Source organism: Ornithodoros turicata, chromosome 1 (assembly GCF_037126465.1).
Source record: "Ornithodoros turicata isolate Travis chromosome 1, ASM3712646v1, whole genome shotgun sequence".
In the NCBI taxonomy this organism is placed as follows: Eukaryota; Metazoa; Arthropoda; class Arachnida; order Ixodida; family Argasidae; genus Ornithodoros; species Ornithodoros turicata.
In genome coordinates this window covers 56,306,981-56,333,022 of record NC_088201.1, presented here as the reverse complement: position 1 = coordinate 56,333,022, position 26,042 = coordinate 56,306,981, and the positions used below count along the sequence as shown (strand labels likewise).

The window sequence follows — 26,042 nt, the reverse complement described above, 5'->3', positions numbered from 1 at the left end:
AAGAAGAAAAAACAAAAGAAAGACGTCACTTAGGTTATGGTTATCGTGAACCATACTTAGGTGACATTGGGCATCCAACCCTAATACATTTTCTTCACACGCACCAGCTTGCGTGGCTGACTGTTTAGCATGCTGGCCATGTCACGTCGAGACTGGGAGGTACCCGGGTCCGAATCTCGGTGCCGGCTGTGCTGTCTGGGATTTTTCCTGGGTTGTCCTCAGACGCTGTTTCCTTAGAAGTCGGCCAAGGACGCACATTCCCCACCAGAGCATTAGTCGTGACGTTGCCCACCTCTGTGAGGCCGACGACGGCGAACTCATTCACTAGCACCACCACCACTATTTGACAGTTCAATAGAAGACAAAGGTCCAGACGAGCTCTACTGCACCGTACTTTTTATTGCCACACACTTGCCAGTAGATAGGTAACACCCACATCACCCAACCCAAGAACATTGTGCCGTGGTTGTTGCTGCTGAAATAGAGCATTATTTACACTCCTCCTGACAGCATTCGAGGAGTCCTATCGTCTCTATAAGGCCCACTAGGAAGCGATGACACCGCGGTCATTAAAGGTATTCAGGACACACTGCATGCGTTAGTTCGTTCTCCACGCTCGCCACTTGGTGGGGTCTGAAAAGGAAACACGAACGTATAAATGCCCGTCTGTCAGCATTAAAACGTAACGTAAAACGTAGAAAACGTAGGTCTCCCAATACCCGCGTCCGAGCGTGCGTTACGTGCTTCTTGCACAATCTGGGGAGCGATTGGGGACAAAGGGAATTTTGTATTCACAATGCTCCCACATGAAACAGAATACTGGCGTTAGCACGCGATCGGGAGATAAACTGATCTCTTTTGAGCGGAACCGACAAGCATCGCTCGCTTGCACAGCCGGCTGTTGCAGTGGACGTCCAGGAGCGAAGGCGGGCACTTTTCAGTGAGGCTATCTGAAGGGAAGGATATATACGCTACACGCTTTCGGAGGATGGTCAGTTTGAAGCAGGACAATACAAAGTAAATCAACAGCATCGGCAGCACAATGCCCCAACGAATAGCTAAGAACTTGAAACGACGTGTTTAGCTGTGGTTTCAGAAGGAAGGACATTTCCAGGACTTACATAAAGGGTACTTCTGCATTGATATGGCATAGAGTAGAATAGAAGTAGAAAGAAAAAAAATGGAAACGTAGGTCGGGTACTGGTGCGACCAGCTGTTCCATGACGCTTGATCTGTGAAAGCACTGAATGATTTAGAAGATGGCATGACATGGCAATCCATCGTTACTAGCGTCATTGATGTTAAAATATATAAATAATGAAAAACATTAGTTTTTCATTAATCACTTCAGTGGGGTCTACTTGGTGAGAGCACAAAACTACTACAACAAAGGCTAAGACGTTAAACATTTATGTGCGTCACGTAGAAAAGTGGAAGGTCTAGCGAACCGGCAAGGCAGTTTTGAAGGAAGAGCCTCGGGACGGGAGCCACCGACATTTCGAACGGAGACTGTTCTAGAACAGTCTCAATTTGAGATATCGGCGGTCCTTGTCTTACGTATGTGTGAATACGGCTTGTTGAGAATGTCATGATCAGTTAATAATCAACAAGGTTCTATGGCAGTTATAATGAACAAGGGAGCACGCACAGTTCTATGGCAGTTATAATGAACAAGGGAGCACGCACAGTTCTATGGCAGTTATATAATGAACAAGGGAGCACGCACAGTTCTATGACAGTTATAATGAACAAGGGAGCGCGCACAGTTCTATATGGCAGTTATAATGAACAAGGGAGCACGCACAATTATATGACAGTTATAATGAACAAGGGAGCACGCACAGTTCTATGGCAGTTATAATGAACAAGGGAGCACGCACAGTTCTATGACAGTTATAATGAACAAGGGAGCACGCACAGTTCTATGACAGTTATAATGAACAAGGGAGCACGCACAGCTCTATGACAGTAACGGTCATAATTGGAGCGCGCGCGCCTCCGTTGCTCAGCAGACGACAACTTTATTACGATTATGATGACTGGGGTGTTCCGACCTCATTGCACGGGGGAAAATCGTCCCTTTCCTTACAATATAATAGTAAGCCTCACATTGGTTCACGACGATGAATGTTGCACACTATTCGCATCGATGGTAAATCCCTTGTCTAAACCGGTTTATGTATACTTGTTGCTGAAACGATTTGGTAAACCTTACCGTCCAAAGTCGTGCGTGATTATGTTCGTAAACTCCTACAGACGCTACGGGTACAATTCTTCTCCTGGTTCCAGCTTAAAACATGGGGTAAACTTCGCCAATCAACCTCAGCATCGCAGTGAAAGCTACTGAGGGATGCCACGATTGTCTTTCCAACGTGCAATACTCTCTTCCACTTGTTATCAATATAGGGAAAAATACATCTCTCTGTGGTGTTCCCTCTATCTTACCTCTTCCGAAAACGTGATATTTTGGTTTTAATCACAATGCCTGATGTGATGTGTTCTTCAGGATCGAATGCTCCCGTCTGGGGCTTATGCTTGAGGAGGTACCTGGTAGCATGAATGAAGTGTAGACCTGACGCTGCTATAGCGAGACCCTGAAAATCGGATAGCGCAAATACGTTACCCCAGGCGTATTTAGCGGGACATAATGTTGAAAATCCAAGCGAACTACTAGTCTGATGTAATGTAATTTCGATAAGCCTGATTGCCACTTTATCGAATACGTGCGCAACAAAACTATGTGCTCTGAAACATCGTCGGGAGCTCCTAATGAAAGAATGCAAGAACCTTACCTTCGCGGTGGCGGCTATAAAAAGGGCGAGTTACAACCATGGATCGGAACCGTTATTTTTTCCGGTTCGGTTAGGGTTCAGCTCCACAGCAGCGCAAAATATCGGTTCAACCGTTTTAAACAGGTTCGAACCGGTTCAGGAAAGTGAATTTTGAGCAGGCCATGGGTCAGAAGCAAGCACATCCTTCCGATTCTCAAATAACAAAAATGTACTTTTGTTGTTCTTGCCGACGCAGCAATGGTTCACAGCAAAACTGCGGGTTACAGGTCTGCATTTCAGGTGCAACGTTACTGTAGCATACTGTACTCTCTATATGTTCACTCATGGTATACACCCATGAAGGAATAGTGTTGATATTCGGTGCAGCTGAATGTGTATTGAGGTAGCGTAGGTGACTTGCTTTGCGGGACTTGGATGTGTATCAGTGCAGTTGCTACATCAGAGAACGTCAACATAGGCCGCATTGTGCAATACCTATTGAAATATTAGACTCCTTACTATTCTCGCATTGCTGCCCTCTGGAACTGTCTAAATCGTCAATCAAGAGCGGCAGGAAAGCGCTAGAAGAGTTCTACGAAATACCACCTCTTACACTTGCCGTTCTGGTATAATCATCGGAGTTGGTGTACAAGGAACTGACCAAAGTTGTCACGGCGCCACCCAAGTAAAGAATGGCGCCGATTCCGTGGTGGAGAAGGTACTGCGAGAGAGTACAAGTTATATTTCACCTGTTCGATGAATAGGAATATTTAAAAAAAAAAGCTATGGAATGCAGCATTGATGCCGTTTTTGCAGTTGAGCTATCCTGCTAGGCGGACAACCTCTCCAAGGAAGAATGTAACTACTAGATGATTAATTAACTAAATTTATTAATTAACTCTTCAATTAGGAACTTGAGGGCAAACGTGAGATAACAGAATGGCATACACTCTTCGTTGAAAGCGATTCTATTTCTCTTTTTCTTTCTTTTTTTCGTTTATCCTTTTTTTTTATCTTGAAACGAGCACGTGTGCTGAAATATCCATAGCCGAATTGTGCTTTGCAAATGAGTCGAAACCGAAACCGCGCGCCTCAGGAACGCATGATCTTCGCTGACGGAGGGTTTTATCTGGCCCGCAAAGCGGTTGGTCTGGCCGGCAGATCAGCACCTCCCCCAATCATCTCCGTCGCTCCAAAACACATGGTCCTCTGACGTACGTGGAATAAACGCTGTCCTCCCCTCGCTCCTGAGGCGCGCGATTTCGGCTCATTTGCATAGCAGAATTCGGCGATGGATATTTCAACGTACGTATTCGTTTCAGGATTTTTAAACAATAGAATGGCTCTCATCGAGGACTGTTTTTCCCATTCTGCTATCTCACTTTTGCACGAAACCCCTAAGTAAAGAGTTCATTAATGAATTTTAGGTAATTAGTTATCTAGTAGTTACACATCGAGATGATGTCGACTGCAAAAAGGGCACCCATATGCTGCTCACGCAGCTTTTTTTTATGCAAGCCTGTTGTGGATAAAAAGATACCTTGTACTTAACGACGAGCACAGTTTTGTTTTGTTTAGTTTTGTTTTTTGTGTGTGTTTTTTTGCAAATACAGGCATTCACCAACACACACATATGCAGAAACGCGACAACATAAAGCATGGTATTGAAAAATATTATTTATGGCTGTTTACTCGCGTCCTGCTATACTTACACCCAAAGTAAATATTTAAAAAAAACTTTTGCGATGCATAAGTTTCGTGTACATGTATATCATTCTGATGAGTGAATATGAATCCCCAGACTTTTTGTCCTCGCTTGACTGCAGCATCACTGCAGCGACCTACTAACCAGAAGCAAGCAGCGAAGTGCACCACCTGCGGAGCAAAATGCGATTGTGGCATGGATGTAAAGGCCCGTCATCCACTGCAGGAACGCCACCGTTACCAGGAACTTGTCGAGAACGTTGGGCGAGGACCATAGCAGAGAGTAGATTACCATGCCGAGGATCTGGTCAAATAATAACATTAGAATCGAGTAAGTTCTGCTCTGTGGTTGTGTACTGTGACAACACTAACCGTGCATTCACAGGACCGACATCCCTACGTAATATTCTAGTGAAAGGTAAAGCAAAAAAGAAAAAACTGCCCATATGTCTGAAGTTTCGCCTGCGATTTATGTTGACCCTAAGCCACCATCTATTACACCAGACCTGAAAGCTTCACGATGATCCCATAGAAAAATTCTGCCGAACTTACTTGCTTACCGCAATGGCTCACGCTACATGGCCCAGAACGGTGACGATGTCGTTGGTTGGCGCTAATATGTCTAAGAGTAATAAAACAGCGGCTTGTAGCACACATTTTTAAGAAACGGGAACGTGTGTGGATGTTTACACGTGCACATACTAGAAAATGTGTGATGGCGACAGTTTGCGTCGTCTGTCGGCCGACGGCTTCAAATTAGCCTTCTGTCTCAAATTCCAATAGATATGACGTTTATTCGCAGCGCAGCAGTGACGAATTGCAATAATTTCACTTATTTGATCAATATGAATAAAATATACAGGGTGCTTCTTTATCCGCAACAGATTTATCCGCACGGCGCCGGAATGTTGGGAGCGTCGTAAACTGCGCACATGGCATTAAAGGGGCACAAAAATGCTAAAAAAAGTTCACTTATATTACGTTACACGCAATGTTAATTTCGTACTTGTTATCACAATTCAAAACGTTGATTCCGATACGAAGCTACAATCAAAATTATACCGGACTCTTTCTTGCTTCGGCGCCGAGCAGTGAACGACGCTTCAGTTCGTGCATCGGTGTGTTTAGTCCATGCTGTGCGTGCACGCGCGTGCCACGGCATGGAGCAGTCCCGGTGAAAAATATAGTGCGCGTTGCGAAGCGGACTGGTGTCGCTGTCGGAAGGACTTGAAGATAAATGTTGTCAGTGAAACATTTGTGAGAACTGTTGTGGGCTACAATTCAGTGAATCCGTGTTGAAAAATGCGCCAGTGCGCATCATGCCGCGCATATAAGGAACACTACGATCGGACCCGTTCCAAATTCACGCGCCCACGATAGGTATGCGGGCGCTTCTCCTGCCGTCTCATTGGATGCCACCAATCTTTGCCTCCTGGGGATCCCATTCGTTGCCGCTAAAGATGGCTCTGCTTTCGTTGCGTTTTTCTTCTAAACGATAGCGTTTCGTGAACTAATTTTGCTTGCACTATACTAATTGAAACATGGACATTGAGACATGGACATTTGAGAGCAAGTTGTTTTGGCATTTTAGTGCCCCTTTAACAATAATAATAATTCGGGACTTCACGTCGCGAGACAACTGTGATCACAGTGGTCGGGTATATGGGTTAAGTTTGCCCACCTGAGGGTGCACCCAACGTGCACCGAAATCTCGACACACGGGGCACACCACATTTAGCGTCCCTCGTGGAAGACGGCGTGTTTCAGCAAGTTGTACCTTTCCACCAAGCTCCCAGTCCTCGGCTGGGTTTGAACCCGCGATCTTGGGATCAGCACGCGGACACGCTACTGACTGAGCCACTGAGGCTGGCACGCACATATCAGACGACACCTTCGGCCCTTCAACATTATTGCTTCAATATGATAGGGTTAGAAGAGCACCAAAGGACATGACAGCGCTCGCGCTTACGTGGCGGCATAAAGTTGTGACTTTTTGCGCACCTTCCGCTCGAGTATTCCGGGGAATGTCGCTCATGTGAATACACGGTTAGTGATGTTCTCTAACGTACTGGCGGGAATGAACATACCGGCTTCACGTTTACACTGCAGCATGCAGCAACGCTTCACTTCTTTACATACAGCTGGCAAAAACTCTAGTAATAACAATCCCTAATAGAAATCAGAGGTTATATGGGTATTGATGTGTTTATTTATCTGAATCGTGAATGGGTATTTTTTTTTTCTGCCATTACATTTCTTCTACATTAACTTCTCACAACAACAACAATAAATGATGGAGAAATGATGATGATATGGGTTGTTAACTTCTGAACAACCGCGTTTCAAGATGTTGTTAACATCCGGAAAGGCTAATTAACGAAAATACCCGTCAATGCTTCATCTAGAGATACCTAAGAAGGTGATCACCGGCTTTAGTAATTTAAGAAGATTAATTTCAAAGTGTGAGACGTTTTCTTGGTGCAAGGATGCGCCTCCTACTGTAGCACACTTGCAACCTTTTACATTATAATTTTTTCAGGTAGGCGCTTTAAATATTATTATTCTTGTATTCTATTCCTACATCCTAGTATCTGAAAAATTATCCACTTGTTTCAAAAAGTGGATCTAACTTAACCATATTACGGTACCGTTCTTCACGGTTATCTCGCGCTTTATGCAAATTAACTCGTTAACTTTATGTTCACTTTCATAAACTGCAATTGCTTCGTGGAAATTTGAAGTGCTAACCCTAGTGGTCGCTCATATTTCATGATTGATTTTCCTAACAGCACCAGTCAGCGCCTAGTAGTATTGACAACCTGATGAAAAAAAAACTCAACGTTCTATGCTCTCAAACAGTAGCCGCAGTAGGAAACTAGACGTTCTACAAATAGTATTTATTATTTAATCTGCTTTCCCTCTTTGGACGTCACTTCTATACTCATTGTCACGACTGTGTCGCTACCGTCGGCCCCGGACTACTGCTAATCAGCACCGTCATCGTCGGGCACGGGCAAACGTCATCCCGCTCGTGCACGAAAGCCAACAAAACTGGGGAGCACGTGAGCTTATGGTCCTCTTGGCTGTTCTGGGCTCTCTTCATGACTGCCAGAGTTTACGCCTTTCATTAAAATCCAGGTTCTGGACCTCTCTGTGTCGTCGATTTGGGGGAAGAAATGCATCACCATGCATGACCCTCACAGAATAAGGGCTCAAATAATTGGTGAAGAATCCTACAGATATGTTCCTCGAATATGTACCCTATAGCATAGCTGTGTTAGGGAGTTGGTGCCTACACAAAATGTACTGCATTTTGTAGACTAAGCGTAATAAAAGTAATAAAAGCGAACACTTTCTGGGACCTCAATCCTGGGCGTATACGCTGCACAAGAAGGCCAGCTGTCTGCGCGGCTCCTCAGTCTCCCTCTCTCCCATATCGGCCGTGCAGCGACCTCATCGGTCCCCCTCCTAAATAAGGGGGTAACAGCTCAATGTGAGGCACACGTGGTTTCTTCTGTGCGCAAACAGAATATTCCCCTTATTGCTGACTTGTGAGTGGACAGACACTCTGTCACGTGGTTTCACTAAGCTTTACCCTCTCCCCTGCGCAGACAAACTGCGCAGAGACAAACTGTTGTAGCGTATTGGTACTCACAACTTCGCAGAGCGACATGAGACCGGAGATGGAGAAGAAGTATTCAAAGTTGTACATCTTGAAGCCTGAACATCCCCTGCTGGGAGTGTGAGGGCCCGAGTTCGTTCGGGTCCTGCTTCGTTGTGACGACGCACCCCTTTCGCTCATGTTCAGTATGTCTAGACCTGAGTCGCTGCTCCCTCGGTGTCTGCATTGCAGATCCGTGCATTAAACCCCTTGACAAAAGATCATCTAAAAATTTTCACAGCTTTCCTACTCAACTCTATTAAAAAGGCTGAGAACATTCTGACAGAACAGTTCGAGACGCTGTCTGGAAGGTAGCAGTATTCGTGTGATCCCCTGTCGCCAAAAATTTTCTTAGCTAAGACCTGTTGGTGCTATTCCTTTGGAAATCGTCACACTGATGATCAGTTCGTTACGTTACCGACAGTAAACATTACGCAGAAGCTGCCTGCAGATGGCATATACACTGTGCTGAGGCCTCGTCAAGCCGTTAACGTTTTGTCGCACAACCCCCCCCCCCCCCCACACACACACACACATTCATGATGGAAAATAAATTACTATTACTACATGCAAAAATAAGCTTTATTTGTCCCATGGAATCTGGTTTCGTCTTTGAGAAACTGGAAAAAGTCCTTGCATTTTAAGCATATACATACAACAACAGTGTACAGACTAATACAATGTTGTAGAGCACTATACTCTTGTTTTCTCTTTCCTAACTCTGTTCCTGATAGGTGGCTCTTGTTCCGTCGTTCCTTGCCCAAAATATAAACCTTGTATACTTAGATGTTGAGGGTGTCCCTCGAGGGAACGCTACGAGCACGTGACATGTTCATACTGATCTGACGGTGATAATAAATACTACTTCACAAAAATATGGCGTACTTATAAAGTAGAGCGTGCGCTGTGCACACTTCAACCAGTGTGAGTACTGTGCAAGTACTCAGCATTATATAGGATGATCCCGTCTCCAACTCACAATTTTAAATCCAATCCAATTAAAGTGGAACGCTCCAGAAAAGTCGAAAAGTTGGTGTAAGCGGTAGAACTGTAAGCATTTGTTGCAAAGCAATAACAAATTCAGGATTTTTCGCGATTTTTGCCAATTAATTGTTTTCTATTGAAGACTGAACAAATTAATTATTATAGCTACTATAAATAGGTTTCCAGTTTGCCTCGAGAAAAACGTCTCGTCGTATCGATGTTTTTGAAGAAACTTGTCTGATGTCGTCTCAACGTCTGTTTCAATGGCGCATGTTTCATGATTTACAGTCATAAATGTCTAATATTGACACGCGCACGCGGATCTGTCTCGAAAGCTTTGTCCAGCTGGATTAATGAAGAAGGTAATTATCGTGAATCAGATATTTCTTTACTGGGAGTAGTACGTTCTCTCGCGCGCTCGCCCATTCTCAGCACAGCTCACAACAACAGTTTTTTTTTTTTTTTGTTCTGACTACATTAACTGTTCCATCTCTGCCAAAGCGTCTTTGCACTCTTGCGTAGCCGTGTATATCGAAAGTAACACAGAGCCGACTAAACTACCCCAACAACACCGAATATCCTCTGGATGTACGAAAAATGTCCTATCTAATTCGTACGTCCGATGGATATCTCTGAGATATCCATCGAACGTACGAATCCGTTAGGACATTATTCGTACATCCAGAGGATATTCGGTGTTGTTGGGGTACAAAAGTCACTGTAAAGGCACATAAACATTCGCTGCCACAAACATCTCGGAAGCTATATATACACACATATATGTTTCTCCATCAGCAGCAAAACATTCCGAACGCCATCAAGATTTCCGCCACTACAATGTACCATGCATTTAGTGTCTTATACGCTTGGTGCACGTTTTACGGTAGTCGAACAGAACAGCGCAATACCTCTTTAAGAGTGGAACGGTATCGTACCGCGCCGTGAACTACAAATAATACTGAAGGACCATGCAGCATGAGTGTATTCCTTACCTTTTTCACTAGGCAATATGCAGTAGGGGATTACAACAGGTCCTGGACGAAGGACAGCTGTCAGCTAACTGCGCACAGTTTCGCTGTACAGCGTCTCACTTCGAGCCTTGCACGTGTTACTCTTCATCGGGTTGGCTTGTCACTCAGACGCTGTATTCTTTCTTGCCCTGAATGCCAACTACAAGTATAAACGAATACCGCGTTTCGTGTTCGTTACAACCGCGTTCCTTCTGCAAGCCGTGCTGCGTGCTTGGTAGCTGTTCTTCACTTGTTGTTACCTGAATCAATTATACATGGTGCCCATTTTCTAACAGAAGTTCCTTTACCTTCGACGTAACGGTTGTTGCATTCGTGTTTCCGGCGTTACGTTTCAAGTTCATTTAGAAGTACGTAGTTTCAAGCAGACTTGTACGCAGCTTACTCTACTCAAGTTATACTCTGTCTTAAATACGTACCTTACAAATACTTTTAAAAGTGAGTATTTATATCTTAAATACGTTTAGGAAGTAACTCGTACTATTCCTTACTCCTAAGATACTTCCTTCCTTTTTTCTGGCAGACAGGAAGGATGAGAAAATGATGAAACTAGTGGTGTTTTGTCTGAGCGCTATATATGCGCAGATTTCATATCGGGTATTCCGGGTTACCCCTGTCCTTCCGCGAAAATGCGTATTGTGAAAGCGGGCGACGCGCCTGGTTTAGTGTATACGCGGAACAATGTGTTGGCTTGAAGGGCATGTTGGTGAATGATTTTTTTTTCTTTTTTTTTTATTCCGTGTTAGCGCCGCGAAGCAACTGTGGCTATGAGCAGCGTACAGATGTGGACAGACGGAGACAGGACAGCAGGAGGGAGTTGGGGACGGGGGGTGGGGGGGGTAGTATGCGTCCTGAGCCGACTTTCGTCTGGAAAGTCAGGGAAAACCTCAGACAGCACAACTGAAGCCAGGGGAGAGTAACGGTGTCTCATAGGGTCATAGCGAACAAGTACTGCTAGAGTTGCTAATACCTGAAAGGAATAATTGACTAAAACAATAGGTGTAGGTTACGAAAGCTTGCTCGCACACCTTTGTAAAATTCGCGATATCAGCTGAAGGGCCGAATTGTCTACCGAACTATGGTGTTCGTCCTTGGGGTCTCCACATGTATAGAGGAGACGGCGTCCCTCTACATGAGTGCTGATCGACAGTAATCGAATGTCCCGGAGGGCCACATGTATCGCGGAACTTCTCAACCCGGGTCCGCACTCCATGGCAGCGTCGATAGAACTGAACTATGGCGGGCTAGAAGAAATTCTAGCCCGCCATAACTGAACCAACTGAACAAACCAACTTAACTACATCTTCGTCTTCCACCGCCTCTGGTCTTCATTCACCAAGGGAAACTAGCCAGATATCTCCTCCTCTGATCATCGTACCGTGTACCCATATGAGCGACATTATCGTGCGAGAAGTCCCGGAAGGAGGGCGAGGAGGACAACGTCCACGAACAAGATATCGTGGCAAAGCAAGAGTATTCAACGGGTACCTGCTTTTAACTTCGCTTTGGTTTTGTTTGTTCAATAGTAAATATCACGAATTATAACTCCATATTATCTTGAAAGCAACGAGTTACTCTTTTGAGTATCTTGTACAAGCCATAGCTTTAAGAACGACTAACAAATCTCCTGGGACAAAGTAATGTGTCGTAGCGTACAACCAACATTGTTGTGTTGGTTGTAAAGAGATCAGCGGATAGGCTAAAAAAATATCTTTTGTAAACAGAAGTACGCTTGGTTCGTCAGTACGAGGGTCCTCTATAGAATGTGTAGCTAGTCTGACGGTGGGCTTGATAATGAATGAGACCATCATTTGTTCAGACAGTAAAGGTTTATTCCCTTGCTGCAACGTATAGGAGGGTATGGACGCTCGATGACTGTGGGTTTCGCATCCACTGGTCACTTTTACTATTTGAATACGCACACATGAGCAAACGCCTTGAAACGCCCTTTGTCGCCTCGGGCGTGCCACGTCAATGGTCTACAGTACATCCAATGCAGGCTCGCATGTTCGTTGGCCTTCTTTAGTTTTTTCGCGAGTGAAGTCGACTATTTTTTGTTGTTGCCTACTCTCGGTAACAGTCTACGTTGCGGGCAAGAAGTTTGCGGTGTTGTTTGTTGGTTCGTCCCGTGACATCCCTTTGTTGTACACTGACCATCATCTTTCGGTGAAATTATCTCAGTCTTCGGTAGCGTAGCACACGTGACTCACAGAAGAGAATCCAGGATTTTTCTGAAAGGGGGGGGGGGGGTGAGGAGGGGTCCTGCATTGGATAGCATGTTACTACACTATCAAGGTCAATTGAAACTCTATGTAACAACAGGAGCCGATGGGTGTCAGGACATCCGGACCCCCCCCCCCCCAAGATCTCTCCTGTCACATGAGTAATAATGCTCAAGTCATCTCCCCTTTCATATCATCGTCACCGTGGTCCTGCAGATCTACGTTTGGAATAGTAGACGTGTCTTCAGCTACACGTCGTCCCGAATATGTGTACTCGAAAAAAAATACGGTGTGAAAATGTGGTAACTTCTATAGTTACCACCTAGGTCAACATGGCGTCTGGTAAAGGGTGCAAAAAGGGTGGTGAAAGCAATGATCCAAATTCATTAATAATCCAAATTGCTACAAAAAGGTGTACGCCCCCTTCGCTCACCGAATCAGAAGGAGTAACCCTATCACTCGTGGCAATGGTTAGGGGACAACGTGCTATGCAGTAAAGTTCTTGATCGGATCATTACGTGCGATGAAACGTGGGTGCACCATTTCACTCCTGAGTCTAAACGCGCATCCAAACAGTGGAAGCATCCGGGCTCGCCAGCTCCCAAGACGTTGCGAAGCACCCCGTCTGCGGGTAAGGTCATGGCCACGGTTTTCTGGGACAAGGCTGGCGTTGTTCATGTTGATTTTCTGCCCAGTAGTACCACCATCAATAGTGCATATTACTGCCAGGTTCTCCGGGATGTGCATAAGGCGCTGAAGCAAAAGCGGCCGGGCCTCATCACCAAAGGAGTCCTTCTCCTACAGGACAATGCACGCCCGCATACCCCGCATCTCACAACACGCACCTTACAGGAACTTGGCTGGGAGTTGCTGCCACATCCCCCTTACAGTCCAGACCTCGCCCCCAGCGATTTCCATCTCTTCGGGCCACTGAAGGCGTTCCTTGGGGGCCGCCACTTCAGCTGCGACGACGAGGTCAAGAATGCGGTCCGATCATGGCTGCTACGTCCCGGTAAGGATTTCTACGCTGCTGGCATCCAAGCCCTCGTGAAATGCTGGGACAAGTGCGTTAGTGCAGCTGGATTACGTTGAAAAATAAAACAAATTTCTCGCCTGTAAGTTCATTTTACTTTTGCCAAAAATGAAAAGTCCCGGTTTGACTTGAACACCTCTCGTATTTTGAGAGTGAGGTAGCAGGTAGAACTTTGCAACCTTTTAGGCACAACATATGCGACAACTATTACCTCCTAAAGTGTGTAACTGCTCCGCCCTTTTTTATTTTTTTATTTTTTTCTAAGAGTGTGCTAAGCACTTCTCTACAGCGTCATCGCTTGTGCATTCACTGTCACGGGTGCTTCCATGAACAGGTTCTCGCGGGTTGTACGAGATAGTGGTCTGGCACCACCACAGCATTGTGGCGCAGTCGGTACTGCTATATCAAGTGCGAAACAGCAGCAACGGTGGAGCCGTGGACGGCGCAGCAAGTGATGGAGCATAGGACTATAGACCTTCCAGGAATTTTATATATGAATGATATTGTACAGATATAGTTTGTATACAGATTTCTCCTTCACAACAGGCAAACCATATTTTGATACCACACTACCAGAGCGTTCTTTCGTTCCTTTTTTACAGCACCAGTTGGAAAGTGGTTCACTACAGAACGAATGAAAGTGCACGATGTAACGCTATGGGCACCAGCATTTCGCCAAAACATGAATTATAGTACCCGAGTTCAGTTCAAAGCAATCTCAGGAGATTGTTCATAGGTTCACCACCTTGAGCTACCGTTGAATGCAAAAGCGTACAACTGTGTACCATGCACGAACTCCTCAATCACGCCATCGTCATTCATACCTTTAGCCACTGATTGGTACCATATCACATCGTAGCAAGTCTCTTTCGTTGATACCTGCAGTGTGCAGCTTCGTGGCTATTACTCCGCCCGCGCGAACAGACCCATGAATGTGGTGAATGGCATGTAGCGTTTGGACTTTTTCGCGCAACGATCTGAAGGGAGTCGACAAGCCGGGCAAGTTAAAAAATTGATTCAGCATGAGAATATCTTGTTCAGAAAAATTCCTCTGTAAAGCAGCACAGCGTTGGATATGTGGCAGGCGCCAGCCAGATGACCCAGAGCCTAGAAATACACAAAAGCACGAATGCTACATAGCACACGGGGCCGGTAAATCAGTAAAGCAAACACAGCACAAAGGGACTTGAACCACAGTCACAAACGGCTGCTTTTCGCAACGCTGATTTGCGCAATGTATCCCATATAATGGCGCTACGAGATCGTGTACCTTTCTTGGAAACTGACCTTGCGGAGCACCAGTCTTTTGTGTAAACTATAGTTTAGTAGGGGAGTTCCTAGTAGGGGAGTTCACCTGCGCTACGCGGGAGTGTCACTGGCGTTCTCGATGCAGACGACATGACTAAGGGTAAAGGTGCATATGCCGATCTCCTACGGGTCCGTCTACCCTCAGGCATTCACAGGAAATGTATTTCTAGCCTCGATCCTCTAGGATGCTTGAACACGCGTTCGTATTGTTTGTGATCACACTATACACAAGCTTCCTCCTTTAAATTCTAAATAAAATGCGACTATTCTAGGTAGCATTTGTCCTTACACCAATCCAAATCATTGTGAAAACCGTGAAACAAACGTTCTGCGAATGTTTCCTCAAAAGTCTCAAACGGCAGTCCTCTGTGCGCTGGCACTGGTTGTCCCCGTTTCCAGAGTGCATTGCACGTGAAAACAAAGAAGAAGAAAAAACGAGACAAGTAAGTGGAGGCGAGTAACCGCTAATCTACAGCGACAAGACAGATTATCAAAAAGAAGGGTGCATGACATTAGCGTGTTTGTGATGCATCAGGAATAACTGAATTTCTAACGTAAAACCATGAGTATATAGGACCTTGATGTCCCTACGGATCGGTGTTTAAGATGTACTTACCCCAATGATGATTGCGTTATCCCTCTCATCGGCGAGACACGCAGTGGATCCACAGAAGTAGAAAATGAAACCGCACACGTTGAATATGAAAAGCTGCAAGATACAAGCCGACTTTGTAAAAGCACGCCAAACATCAATGATGTGTCAGTGGAACTTAAATTAGCCCGGAACAATAACGGTGGTAAGCGAGACCACTATAGGATTGTTTACCTTCAGTGCCAACGAATTCAATGAATACACTTCGCTTCGCATTTTCAGTTGGGCTCGCAGGCTAGAATTTGCACGGCTGGTCGCGGTGAAGCGCAAAGGGACGCTCTTCCACTCCCTTATCCACCAATAAATTACGTCCTTACACCAATATTACACCAATGAATTACGTCCTTTTGCGCTTCGCCACGACGAGTCTGTTACTGTCTGTGACCAATTAATTACTTCAACAAACGACCCGCGTCGGTGGCAGAGTTTTTCTCTAAAAGGTGTCCACTGAAGGTCCCAAAAGGGGTAGTACCCATTTTGATGCCGACTGCGCCATGATTTAGAAGTTATGTTTTTTCACGAAACTCATTTGAATTTTTATTTAAATAATCAGCGCCTCCCACTCATTCACACGGTTCGCAGCTCGTACACTCTTAAAAATGAACTTCACCGCACCGCACGCTCCTAGCCAACCATCATCCAGAATGATACCCTTATCTGCCCTGATTTGATGAAAACAGGAGGCGTACGCCATTTATGTGACTCTTATGCTCTTCATAATTGTCACAAAAAAGGCGTACGCCTCCTGTTTTCGACCAATCGGGGCAGATAACGATATCATTCGAGATGATGTTTGGCTACGAGTGTGCTATGCGGTGAAGTTCATTTCTAAGAGTGTAGGTGGTATCGGACAGATACTTGTAAAAAGGAAAGTTATTCGATCGGTGAACCAGTTCGCGACTTATTTAGCCCGGGAAATTTAACTGAAACACACTGTATAGTTATTCGATACCTCGGATATTGATTCGGTGTTTCGAACAAAAATGAGCAGGTATATAGACGTCGCTTGTTGTATCACTTAAAAATGAACTTTACCGCCTAGAACGCTCCTACACCGTTAAAACAGAACTTCACCACATAGCACGCTTCTAGCCAACCGTCATCCCGAATGATATAATTATGTGTCCTGATTTGTTCAAAACAGGGGGGAGGCGCACATAACTGGGGGGGGGCCATGTCACGTCGAGACTGGGAGGTACCCGGGTTCGAATCCCGGTGCCGGCTGTGCTGTCTGGGGTTTTTCCTGGGTTTTCCTCAGACGCTCTCAGACATAAGTCGGCACAGTTCCCTTAGAAGTCGGCCCAGGACGCACATTCCCCCAGGGCGTCAGTCGTGACGTTGCCCACATACGTGAGGCCGACAACTGCAAGCCCCTTCACCACCACCACCACCACCACCACTGGGGGGAGACAAGCATAATGTGTCTCAGATAGGCGCCTCCTCCCATTTTCAACAAATCAATGCACAGAATGATATCATTCGGTATGGTGGTTGGCTAAGAGCGTGCTATGTGGTGAAGTTCCGTTTTAACAGTGTAGTCAACCACCATCTCGAATGATATCGTTATCTACCTTGATTTGTTGAAAACGGGAGGCGTACGCCTTTTTGTGACACTTGTGCTGTTCATAACTGTCACAAAACAGGCGTACGCCTTCCGTCTTCAACAAATCAGGGCAGATAACCATATCATTCGAGGTGGTTGTTGGCTAGGAGCGTGCTATGCGGTGAAGTTCATTTCTAAGACTGTACACTGTTAAAACAGAGGGGGGGGGGGGGGGTGATGGAAGGATCGGCTCGCCGTTGTTGGCCACCCCGAATGTGGGCGTCGTCACGACTATAGCAAAAAAAAAGAAAGAAGAAGAAGGACGGACAAATGGAGGATAGAGGATGAAGGGTGGAGATGCGTAGAGGATGCACGAGTTCGTCGGGGAGAGCAAAGTATTAGATGGGTCGTTGAGCAAGACCTGCCTTTTGCAGAAAGAGAATAAGGTTTCTTGCTTTAGCGGAACGTTCGGCTGAAGAACCACCGGGTTAGAGGATTCCCCTAGCGTGCCCGAAGTGGAGCGAGGGAGATGGGCTTCGCGCGCAGAATGGTACGCTCGGCAGTCTCGCAGGACGCGTTCGATTGTTTCAGGTTCTTGACAGTTGCCACAGCAGGCGTCACCCCTAGAGCCGATCTTGAATAGTTGAGAGTTGGTGAACGCAGACCCAGTGCGGAGCCTATGGAGCATGGTCTGTATGCTTCGAGGAAGTTTTTCATGGGAAGAAGGGGGCGATGATGGTGCATGATGTCCCGTATCCCAGGGTGGCGCAGTCCAACAAGCTGCTGAACGGCCACTTGCTTGTCGGTGTCGTCCGGAGTTGGCAAAATATTGCTGCAGCCCAGGTGTGCCGAGGACGCCAGCTGGTCCGCCCTTTCGTTGCCGCCGACACCGACGTGGGACGGGATCCATTGGAAGACGATATCGCCTCCGGGTTGTTTATGCTGAGCGTACGATCTTCTGATGCTTCGCGCTAAGATGTTGTCACACATGGGGTTCATCACGTCCCATAGAGCGCTTCTCGAGTCTGTGAGTAGGACTGCCCTGGCGAACCCTCGCACCTGGACCGCAGCAGCTGCGTGCAGGAAAGCCAGAAGTTCAGCAGTCGTGGAGGATATCGGGTAACGCGATGATCTCCCCTGCCAGGCCACGTTCACTGATAGGATGTGGAATAAGGCACAAGTAGCACTTTTGGTACAGTCGTCAATACAGCCCTCAGTGAATACTAGAGTATGCGAGTGGTAGACGTCGCTTATAAGGTTCTCAGCCGCCACTCTAGCGACCAGGGGCTACATTCCTTCTTTTTATGAATGCCCGGAACGTAGGGCGTTATACCCGGTACAAACTCCCGCCATGGCACCGAAGGTAACCCAGCAGGATGTTGAGGCGATCGCTCACTGTGGGCCAGGGCGCTAGTAGCGTATTCGCAGGCGAAGCGGCCAAGGGACGTGTGTAACCTTCTTACGAGGGTAGAAAAAAGAGAGTGCTTGCTTCCGGACGTGGCCAAGTTGTCTAAGTACCGGAACCCCCTAAGCTCGGAATGAATATTAACGAGCTTTTCCTTGGCTTCCAGACAAGTCTGGGTAATTCCAGAGAAGCTGGGTATTCCAAGCGCCGTTCTTCTTCCTGCCCGTTCGAGCCGCTCAAGACCCTGCCATTGTGAAGGTCCCAGATCTACGTACGGTGACACGTACAGGATTCGCGAGATAATTGGGGCTCTGTGCAGCGTGAGCAGCGAACTTGAACTGCAGCCCCATGACTTGCCACTGATCCTTCGGAGTAAATTAAGAGTCTTCTTGCATTTACACACCGTTTGGTTCACTAGCCTAGACCAGTGCAAAGCACTGTCAATGGTGACGCCAAGATAACGGCAAGCCTCACATCTTGGAATGGGAGTGTTGTTGATGGAGAGATTAGGGAAGCCCTTGCCCACATACTTTCGGCGGGGAATGCAAACCAAGCATTGAGACTTTCCAGGAGATACAACTAGCCCCCTTTCAAGAAGTGCCGCACTGAGGCCGTTCAGTGCAATTTCGGCGGTGTCACGAAGCTTCTCCTTGTTGTCTCCCACAACGCGGAGGCAGATATCGTCCACGTAGATGGTAAATTGAAGGGTATACGGAGATGGGCGAATCCCGCAGTGGACTCCGGCCATGATCAGGTTGAATAGCGTGGGCGAAAGAACACTGCCCTGTGGGACCCCACGTTCGAACTCTTTCTTGGAGCTCATGCACCCATTGACGCACACATGAAACGTACGGGCAGATAGAAAGTCCCAGAGGTATCTCAGCAGGCGGCCCTCGATACAAGCACCTTGTATCGCGCAGCCCTTGAACATACCGCGTGATTGATTGATTGATTTTTAAAAGAAAAAAATTGAGATGTTAGTCTCGAGCCACTCGGGACTGGTTACTCCAGGACGCGTTATTAAGAAAAGAAAGGGAAACTACACAAAACTCGACGCTTTGAAACGGAATGGAAACAGAATAAATGAGAACATCGATCACCACCTAGCTTGGCACCAAAAGCAAAATCTCAATGCACAAAAACAAAGAGCGTCACAATGTGTCAGAGAGGTCCGTCGAGATGAGAAATTGCACAAGGGCGCGCATGGCAGGTATAAGCTTATTTGCTGGCCAGCACCCAAGAACCTTTTCGGTGGAGTATGGCCGATTATCCAGACGGGACAGGGACGACACAAGGGTACAACGGTCTGCACTGTACCTCAGGCAGTCTTGGAGCATATGATCCACGTCCTCATTCCTCAACTACATCACACAGACCGCAGTTGGGGGACGGGACCATGCCGAGCTTAAATAAAAGTCGTCCACTGTATGGCACGTTGAGGCGAAGCCTGTAGATGAGCGACGTGATGGGTCGAGGAAGCGCTGACGGCATATAAAAACGTAGATCTGGGTCCGCCTTGCGCAGGAACGACGTAGAAGGGACACTTCTGCGCCAGTGTTCACTGCACAGACGTCTCATAAGAGTACCAACTGCTTGCTTCGCGTCCGCTTGGGTGAAATACGTAGGGTGCGTCGGTACGCCACGTGCCACATGAGCCCGTCTCGCAAGTAGGTCGGCAGCCTCATTCCCATGGACGCCACAATGACCTGGGATCCACTGCAAGGTGATGTTATGTGTCTGTGTGACAGCACACGAATACTCCCTGAGGACGTCACACACCAGTGGAGCGAGGGAGCTCGAGCCCATGGTGCACTGCAGAGCTTGGAGGGCGGTTTTGGAGTCACTGTATATGGTCCAGTGCATGGGTGGTTGACGGGACGCAATGAAGGAAAGCGCCATAAGAATGGAATGCAGCTCGGCCGCAGCAGCCGACGTCGGGTGCGACAGCCTAGCGCTTCGTTCAATCGACAGCTCAGGGATTACGAATGCACAGGTAGAGCCGGTCTGTGTCGATGAGCCATCAGTAAAGATTTTAATTCTGTCTTCATCATGATGAAGCAGACTCAGAGTGAGTTGGCGAAGAACAATTGTTGTAGCGGATTTTCTGGAAGTCAAGCCAGGGACATTGACATGCACATGTGGTGCCTGAAGGGCTCATGGTGGGACTGCGGGTAGAACCAGTTTTTTTATTCTTTGGACTGAGGCTGCGGTGAGCTAAAACAGCTTGGCAGTATCCGGATGCTGGTCGCCGAAGAATGTCGCGCACTAATGTGTGACTGTAGTGGCGAGTGGAGAGCCTCATGTAGTGCCCAAGAGATTGTGCCGCGTGAGTTACAGAGTCATAGGCCTGCTTTACGTCAAGGAACAATGCGAGGGCAAATGCATTTGACTCCCTTGCCTCTTTGAGCGATGTAGTCACTCCAGCAATGGCGTCAGAAGCAGACCAACCCTTTCGAAAAGCTGTTAAAACAGAACTTCACCACATAGCACGCTCCTAGCCAACCGTCATTCCGAATTACATCATTCTGTGTCCTTATTTGCTGAAAATGGGAGGAGGCGCCTATCTGGGACACATTATGCCTGTCCCAAACAGGCTCCTCGCCCTGATTTGAACGAATCATGACACAGAATGATATCATTCGGAATGGTGGTTGGCTAGGAGCATGCTATGTGTTGAAGTTCTGTTTTAACAGTGTAGCAGATTTATACACTGTTAAGACAGAACTTCACCACATAGCACGCTCCTAGCCAACCATGATTTCGAATGATATCATTCTGTGCATTGATATGTTGAAAATGGGAGGAGGCGCCTATCTGGGACAGATTAGCTTGTCCCAGATAGGCGCCTCCCCCCTGTTTTGAACACATCATGACACAGAATGATATCATTCGGTATGATGGTTGGCTAGGAGCGTGCTATGTGGTGAAGTTCTGTTTTAACAGTGTAGGAACTGAAGCGGCGTAAAGGCACTGCCCATATTCATGCCTAAGTATAGAATAAAATCTGTCACTATACTATATTTCCAGCCTAAAAACGCCACTGTCGGGTCATCTTTTTGCAGTTACGGCTAAATCCTGAAAGACTGCATTACCACAGAAACTCCGTAAATGGCGCCTCTCGATATCAAACTTACTGTTGGCAAGTTTTATTGTCGACTTGACCTGCAATAAGAAAACGTTATAAGGCTCCTGGTCTTCGCCCGTTTCCTCGTCCTTTCTTTTTCATTCTCGAATACCTCTACAACCAAAACTATCGTGCTTACTTTTTTTACTATAATTATTCGTGCTGACTGTACCGTATAGTTGTTTATTTCGTTAGTGGCATTTCCTAACCAAGTGATCTCCCTGATCGTACGGTTCAAAAATAACCCCAGTGTACTTACAAGTGACGCGTTGGTCAACTTGGTCCCAGCATTGAAGAAAGCGTTCGTAATGTAGATGAGAGTGGATTGTACGAAGAAGGAAAAGGATGTCATGCCGGTAAACCAAATAGAGCGGGAAATGTGCATCGTTATGTAGACGACTGCAAATGTTGAGGCTCCGAACAGCTAGAAAGATAACAATGTCACGCGTCAGCTCCAAAACGGACCGTAAGAAATGGCATGTTGTGCGGCAGCATATTATCTGCTGTAGAGAGCTGTGCACGTGTCTATCGGACACAGTAAACAACGTTGCTTACCACGCTGACCAACGTTAGCACTCCACCTGTGCTAACGAGGAATGGTCTGTTGATATCTGGCAATCTCACAGCGTCATCTTGTTGTTCGTTTAGGTTGGTTGTCGAATCGGTTTGTCGCTCGATTGTGAAGGCACTCATATTCTTCGCAGATCTGCGAAAAAAGAAATATAATGTTGTTTCTGATGTAGTATTAAATCACGTGTGTACATGACATTTTATTTTTTTCTTTCTCACCGTTTCATTATTTGAAATCACAAATTTTCCTAACTTTAATTCGCGTTAAATCAAATGTGAAATACTGTGTTTTAAAGTATGAATGGCCATGCTGGTGAGCAAGTTACGGACACCACGTAGTTACGAAGTGCATCAACCAGCGATGGCGTGATATCGCACGCACTGGCGAGCCCATTGGGCTACAAGCGATACTCGAGCAATGGGCTTGTCGTTTAATCTAGGCGGTTACCTGAGAAACAGTTTCTGCTGAGAAACGTTAACTGCTATCCATGTGTTCTCACCACTCTGTATACGTGCCTTGTGTATGTTACAGAAGGGGGTGCGCGAAATACCCTGATATGGCAAGACGATATTCATTCCCGGTACTGCGGAAGTATAGCGGGTTCTAGTATACTATATCGAAAGGTGTTCGTGACAACAGTTCCGAAAACATAAGTCACTTGTCTTATTCCTTTGAAGTAGCTGACGGAATATTTATTTGACTTGTTTACGAAATGTTCACCACATGACCAATCCTGACCGAACATAAACATTACATTGCTGGCCTTATACATGACATTCTCGGGTAAACATAAACAAGCCCCTGCCACAACTTCCGGTGCCACGAAGACTTCCGGTCCTTCCGCGACTGAGGACGATTGGAACCAGCCGCCATGCAGAATTTTACCTTTCGCTTTCGTGATTTGTTGAAAACAGGAGGCGTACGCGTTTCTGTGGCAATTTGTTGCACCGCCGTACTACGTACGCCGTGCCAACAGGCAGCCGAAAGAGAAGGCAAGCAGTGGCGCGCAAGGTCACGTGCGCTAAGATGGCGGCGCCCAGATAACTCTGCTGTAAACGGTCTATAGTATGACAGTGCGGTATACACCGCACTGTGGGAAAAAAATTAAAAATAAAGTCTAATTTTACACAGAAGTGAGTGCTAGCTCTGTTGCCGGCATATGTGCCGTAAAGTAGTTATTGCAACAAAAAAAAAAAAAAAAGAATTGTTTAGAGTGCACACTGTACAGCTCCCATAAGCGAAAAGAGAGCCACTTACATTAAAGGGATATTAAACCGCGAAAGCCCAGTTCGGAACTGTGCAGTACGTGTGCACACCAAACGGATTTTGTGCAGCAGATAGATTACGGCCAGCGATTTATCCAGACCCCCTTACACCCCCCTAACAACCTCCCAAATGTTCAGTGACACCCCCCTAACTTTGTCACCTGTGTACCCCCTACAGGGGGTGCCCTTGCGATTTCAGCTAGAGACACATGTCGGTAATGATATGTTCAGCTGTAATGACGTAACTATAATAATGACCCCCCCCCCCCCCAATTTTTCCCGACACCCCGCGCGCCGTGCTTGGGATTTCGGATAAACCACTGGTTACGGCACATATGCTGGCAACAGAGTTAGCAGTCACTCGTGCAGAAAAATTACGGCCAGTTTTCAAACTGTGCGTATCGTTTTCGTAGAGCGCTTCCGATCTGCTAAATTTACTCAATGCGTGTTTCTGCCCATCTAATCACGGCACTTCATTCTAAAAATATATCGCGATATTACCCTTAATCACGTTAAACACTAACCTCACACCAAATAATATATGTACCGAAGGCACGTGTTTGGCAGAGCTGACCAGTAATATGACGGTCTGTTTTCGTGCTATTCGTATTGTCTCTCCTTGCACATTATAAATGTTCGGAGGCTGACCAGGATATCCATTGACAGTGTTCCACACGTCTATTATGCGGCTATCTGGCATATAAGTGGCAGAGGTCTTTGCCTATACACTACCTTTGCCTACCTGTGCCTACACTGTTAAAACTGAACTTCACCACATAGCGCGCTCCTAGCCAACCATCATACCGAATGATATCATTCCGTGTCATGATTTGTTCAAAACAGGGGGGAGGCGCCTATCTGGGACAAGATAATCTGTCCCAGATAGGCGCCTCCTCCCATTTTCAACAGATCAGTGCACAGAATGATATCATTCGGAATGATGGTTGGCTAGGAGCGTGCTATGTGGTGAAGTTCTGTTTTAACAGTGTATACACGCCTTTTTGCACCGCTTCCGGTTTGGTGCCAAAACGACATCCGGTTCCACAGCAAACGCTCTCCGCCAACCACTGTGCCGATTGATACAGTTATCGCTTCTGATTTGAGGAGAGAGAGAGGGTCGTATACGCCTTTTTATGACAATTCAAATTGCCACGAAGACGCGTACGCCTCCCATTTTCAACAAATCAGGAAAGTGAAAGCTATAATTCTACATGGCGGCTGGTTCCGAGCGTCCTTAGTCGCGGAAGGACCGGAATTCTTCGTGGCACCGGAAGTTGTGGCGGGGGCTTGTTTATGTTTACCCGAGAATGTCATGTATAATATTACATGACAATTTTGCATGTGACTCTCACCACCATTCCGCAGAAACATTGCAGTCGGAAGAACCGACAAATATTTCCAATTGCTGCCGTAGAGCAGCCGGCCTAAAGCATTGAGTTAGACCGACAACCACATATTTCCCTTTAATCATTATTAGAACGAAAATGAAAAGTGTGCGGCTACACTCTTATAACAGAACTTCATTGCATAGCACGCTCCTATAGTCTAAAAAGACAGGTTCACCGCATGGCACGCTCCTAGCCAACCATCATCCCGAATGACATCGTTCACGCCCCTTATTTGTTGAAAACGGGAGGAGTACACGTTTTTGTGATACTTATGCAGTTATGCTAAGCGCCACAAAAAGGTGTACGCCTCGCTCTCTCTCTACAAACCAGGAGTGATAACTGTATCATTCTATGCAGTGGATGGCCTTCAGTGTGTTATGTCGTCATGTTCTGTTTTAGAAATGTGTGACGATTGGGTCTTCTTACGCCCTCGTTTGGAATTCTCGATCAAGGTGTGAGAACGCACTTTCTTATTTCGGAAAAAATATGTAGCCTATACATATAGTCTGTCTATTCAAGAGCAGTAACAGGGTATAGTAACAACATAGCAACGTAACATCTTCGTACTCATAACTCAGCGGGCAAAGTCAAACTAGTACCAGGAGACACCTCACCTCTTGGAGTTGAATTCCAACGGACGAGAGTTCGCTATCTGTTTTGCTACAAGGCTAACAAACCGGCACTGAGGGAACGAACAGTAAAAAATAACCGCGACGCAGATGGGAAGGTTCACGGAATAGATAACCGACATGGGGGACGCGGACACTTCGAGATAACGGCAGTTGCTACCAACGTGTGAGTGACACCGTCGTATACTTACAAACTGTGTCGATAGGTAGTGATCTTCACTGGCTGCGGGAGGGGATAATTTTAGTTCGTGGCTTCACGTCGCGAAAGGAGCGGATAATTAAACGACTCCTGTGCAATATCGACGTACAGTGCGTTTATATTATTGCACAGAGAAATTGACAGGAACACAAGCAGTGCAAGTGTGCTGCAGTTGTCAGAAAATATTTCTGGTCAGTGTAGTGTTGGGGGATTTGAAATATCGGCTTTGATTTAAATCCGGATTTAAATCCACAAAAGAGGCGATCTGGATTTGATTGCCGGCTTCATTATGAGCAGAATTTTGATTTGGATTGAATCACTCTTGTGCTCAGCGATTTGGATTTCGATTGGATCACATTTTGGCTTAGGGATTTGGATTCGTACTGAAGCACAATCACGTTTAAATAAGAATCGGAACAGACTAGTCGTTTACATTTGTGTCATCTGGTTTGCTGCAGAACATGTGGGTTGCGTGTTCCTTTGGACAATGAATACCTTATCTTCTAACTTCCCCACTTCTACTTCTTCTGTCTGCGATGCATGCGACCAAAAATA

The 26,042-nt window shown here is 46.3% G+C and overlaps 2 protein-coding genes across 4 annotated transcripts; both read right to left on the bottom strand.

The window, feature by feature from the left end:
• Positions 1-379: 379 nt before the first annotated feature.
• Positions 380-10,987, bottom strand: LOC135378272 (uncharacterized). 3 transcript variants are annotated; one of them, XM_064611252.1, is made up of 6 exons: positions 10,113-10,985; positions 8,131-8,317; positions 4,621-4,779; positions 3,385-3,492; positions 2,446-2,594; positions 380-633 (listed from the first exon to the last, which is right to left on the bottom strand). In XM_064611252.1, the coding sequence occupies exons 2-6, from the start codon at positions 8,275-8,277 to the stop codon at positions 570-572; spliced, it is 627 nt and encodes a 208-aa protein (XP_064467322.1). In that variant the 5' UTR covers positions 8,278-8,317; positions 10,113-10,985; the 3' UTR covers positions 380-569. The 3 variants fall into 3 exon arrangements, with proteins under 3 accessions (XP_064467322.1, XP_064467325.1, XP_064467323.1); XM_064611255.1 differs by lacking the exon at positions 3,385-3,492 and having other exon boundaries at positions 10,113-10,987; XM_064611253.1 differs by lacking the exons at positions 8,131-8,317; positions 10,113-10,985 and adding an exon at positions 5,028-5,392.
• Positions 10,988-13,875: 2,888 nt separating this feature from the next.
• Positions 13,876-25,433, bottom strand: LOC135378271 (uncharacterized). Its single transcript, XM_064611251.1, has 5 exons — positions 25,274-25,433; positions 21,991-22,141; positions 21,695-21,859; positions 15,328-15,420; positions 13,876-14,510 (listed from the first exon to the last, which is right to left on the bottom strand). The coding sequence occupies exons 1-5, from the start codon at positions 25,408-25,410 to the stop codon at positions 14,421-14,423; spliced, it is 636 nt and encodes a 211-aa protein (XP_064467321.1). The 5' UTR covers positions 25,411-25,433; the 3' UTR covers positions 13,876-14,420.
• Positions 25,434-26,042: the final 609 nt, after the last annotated feature.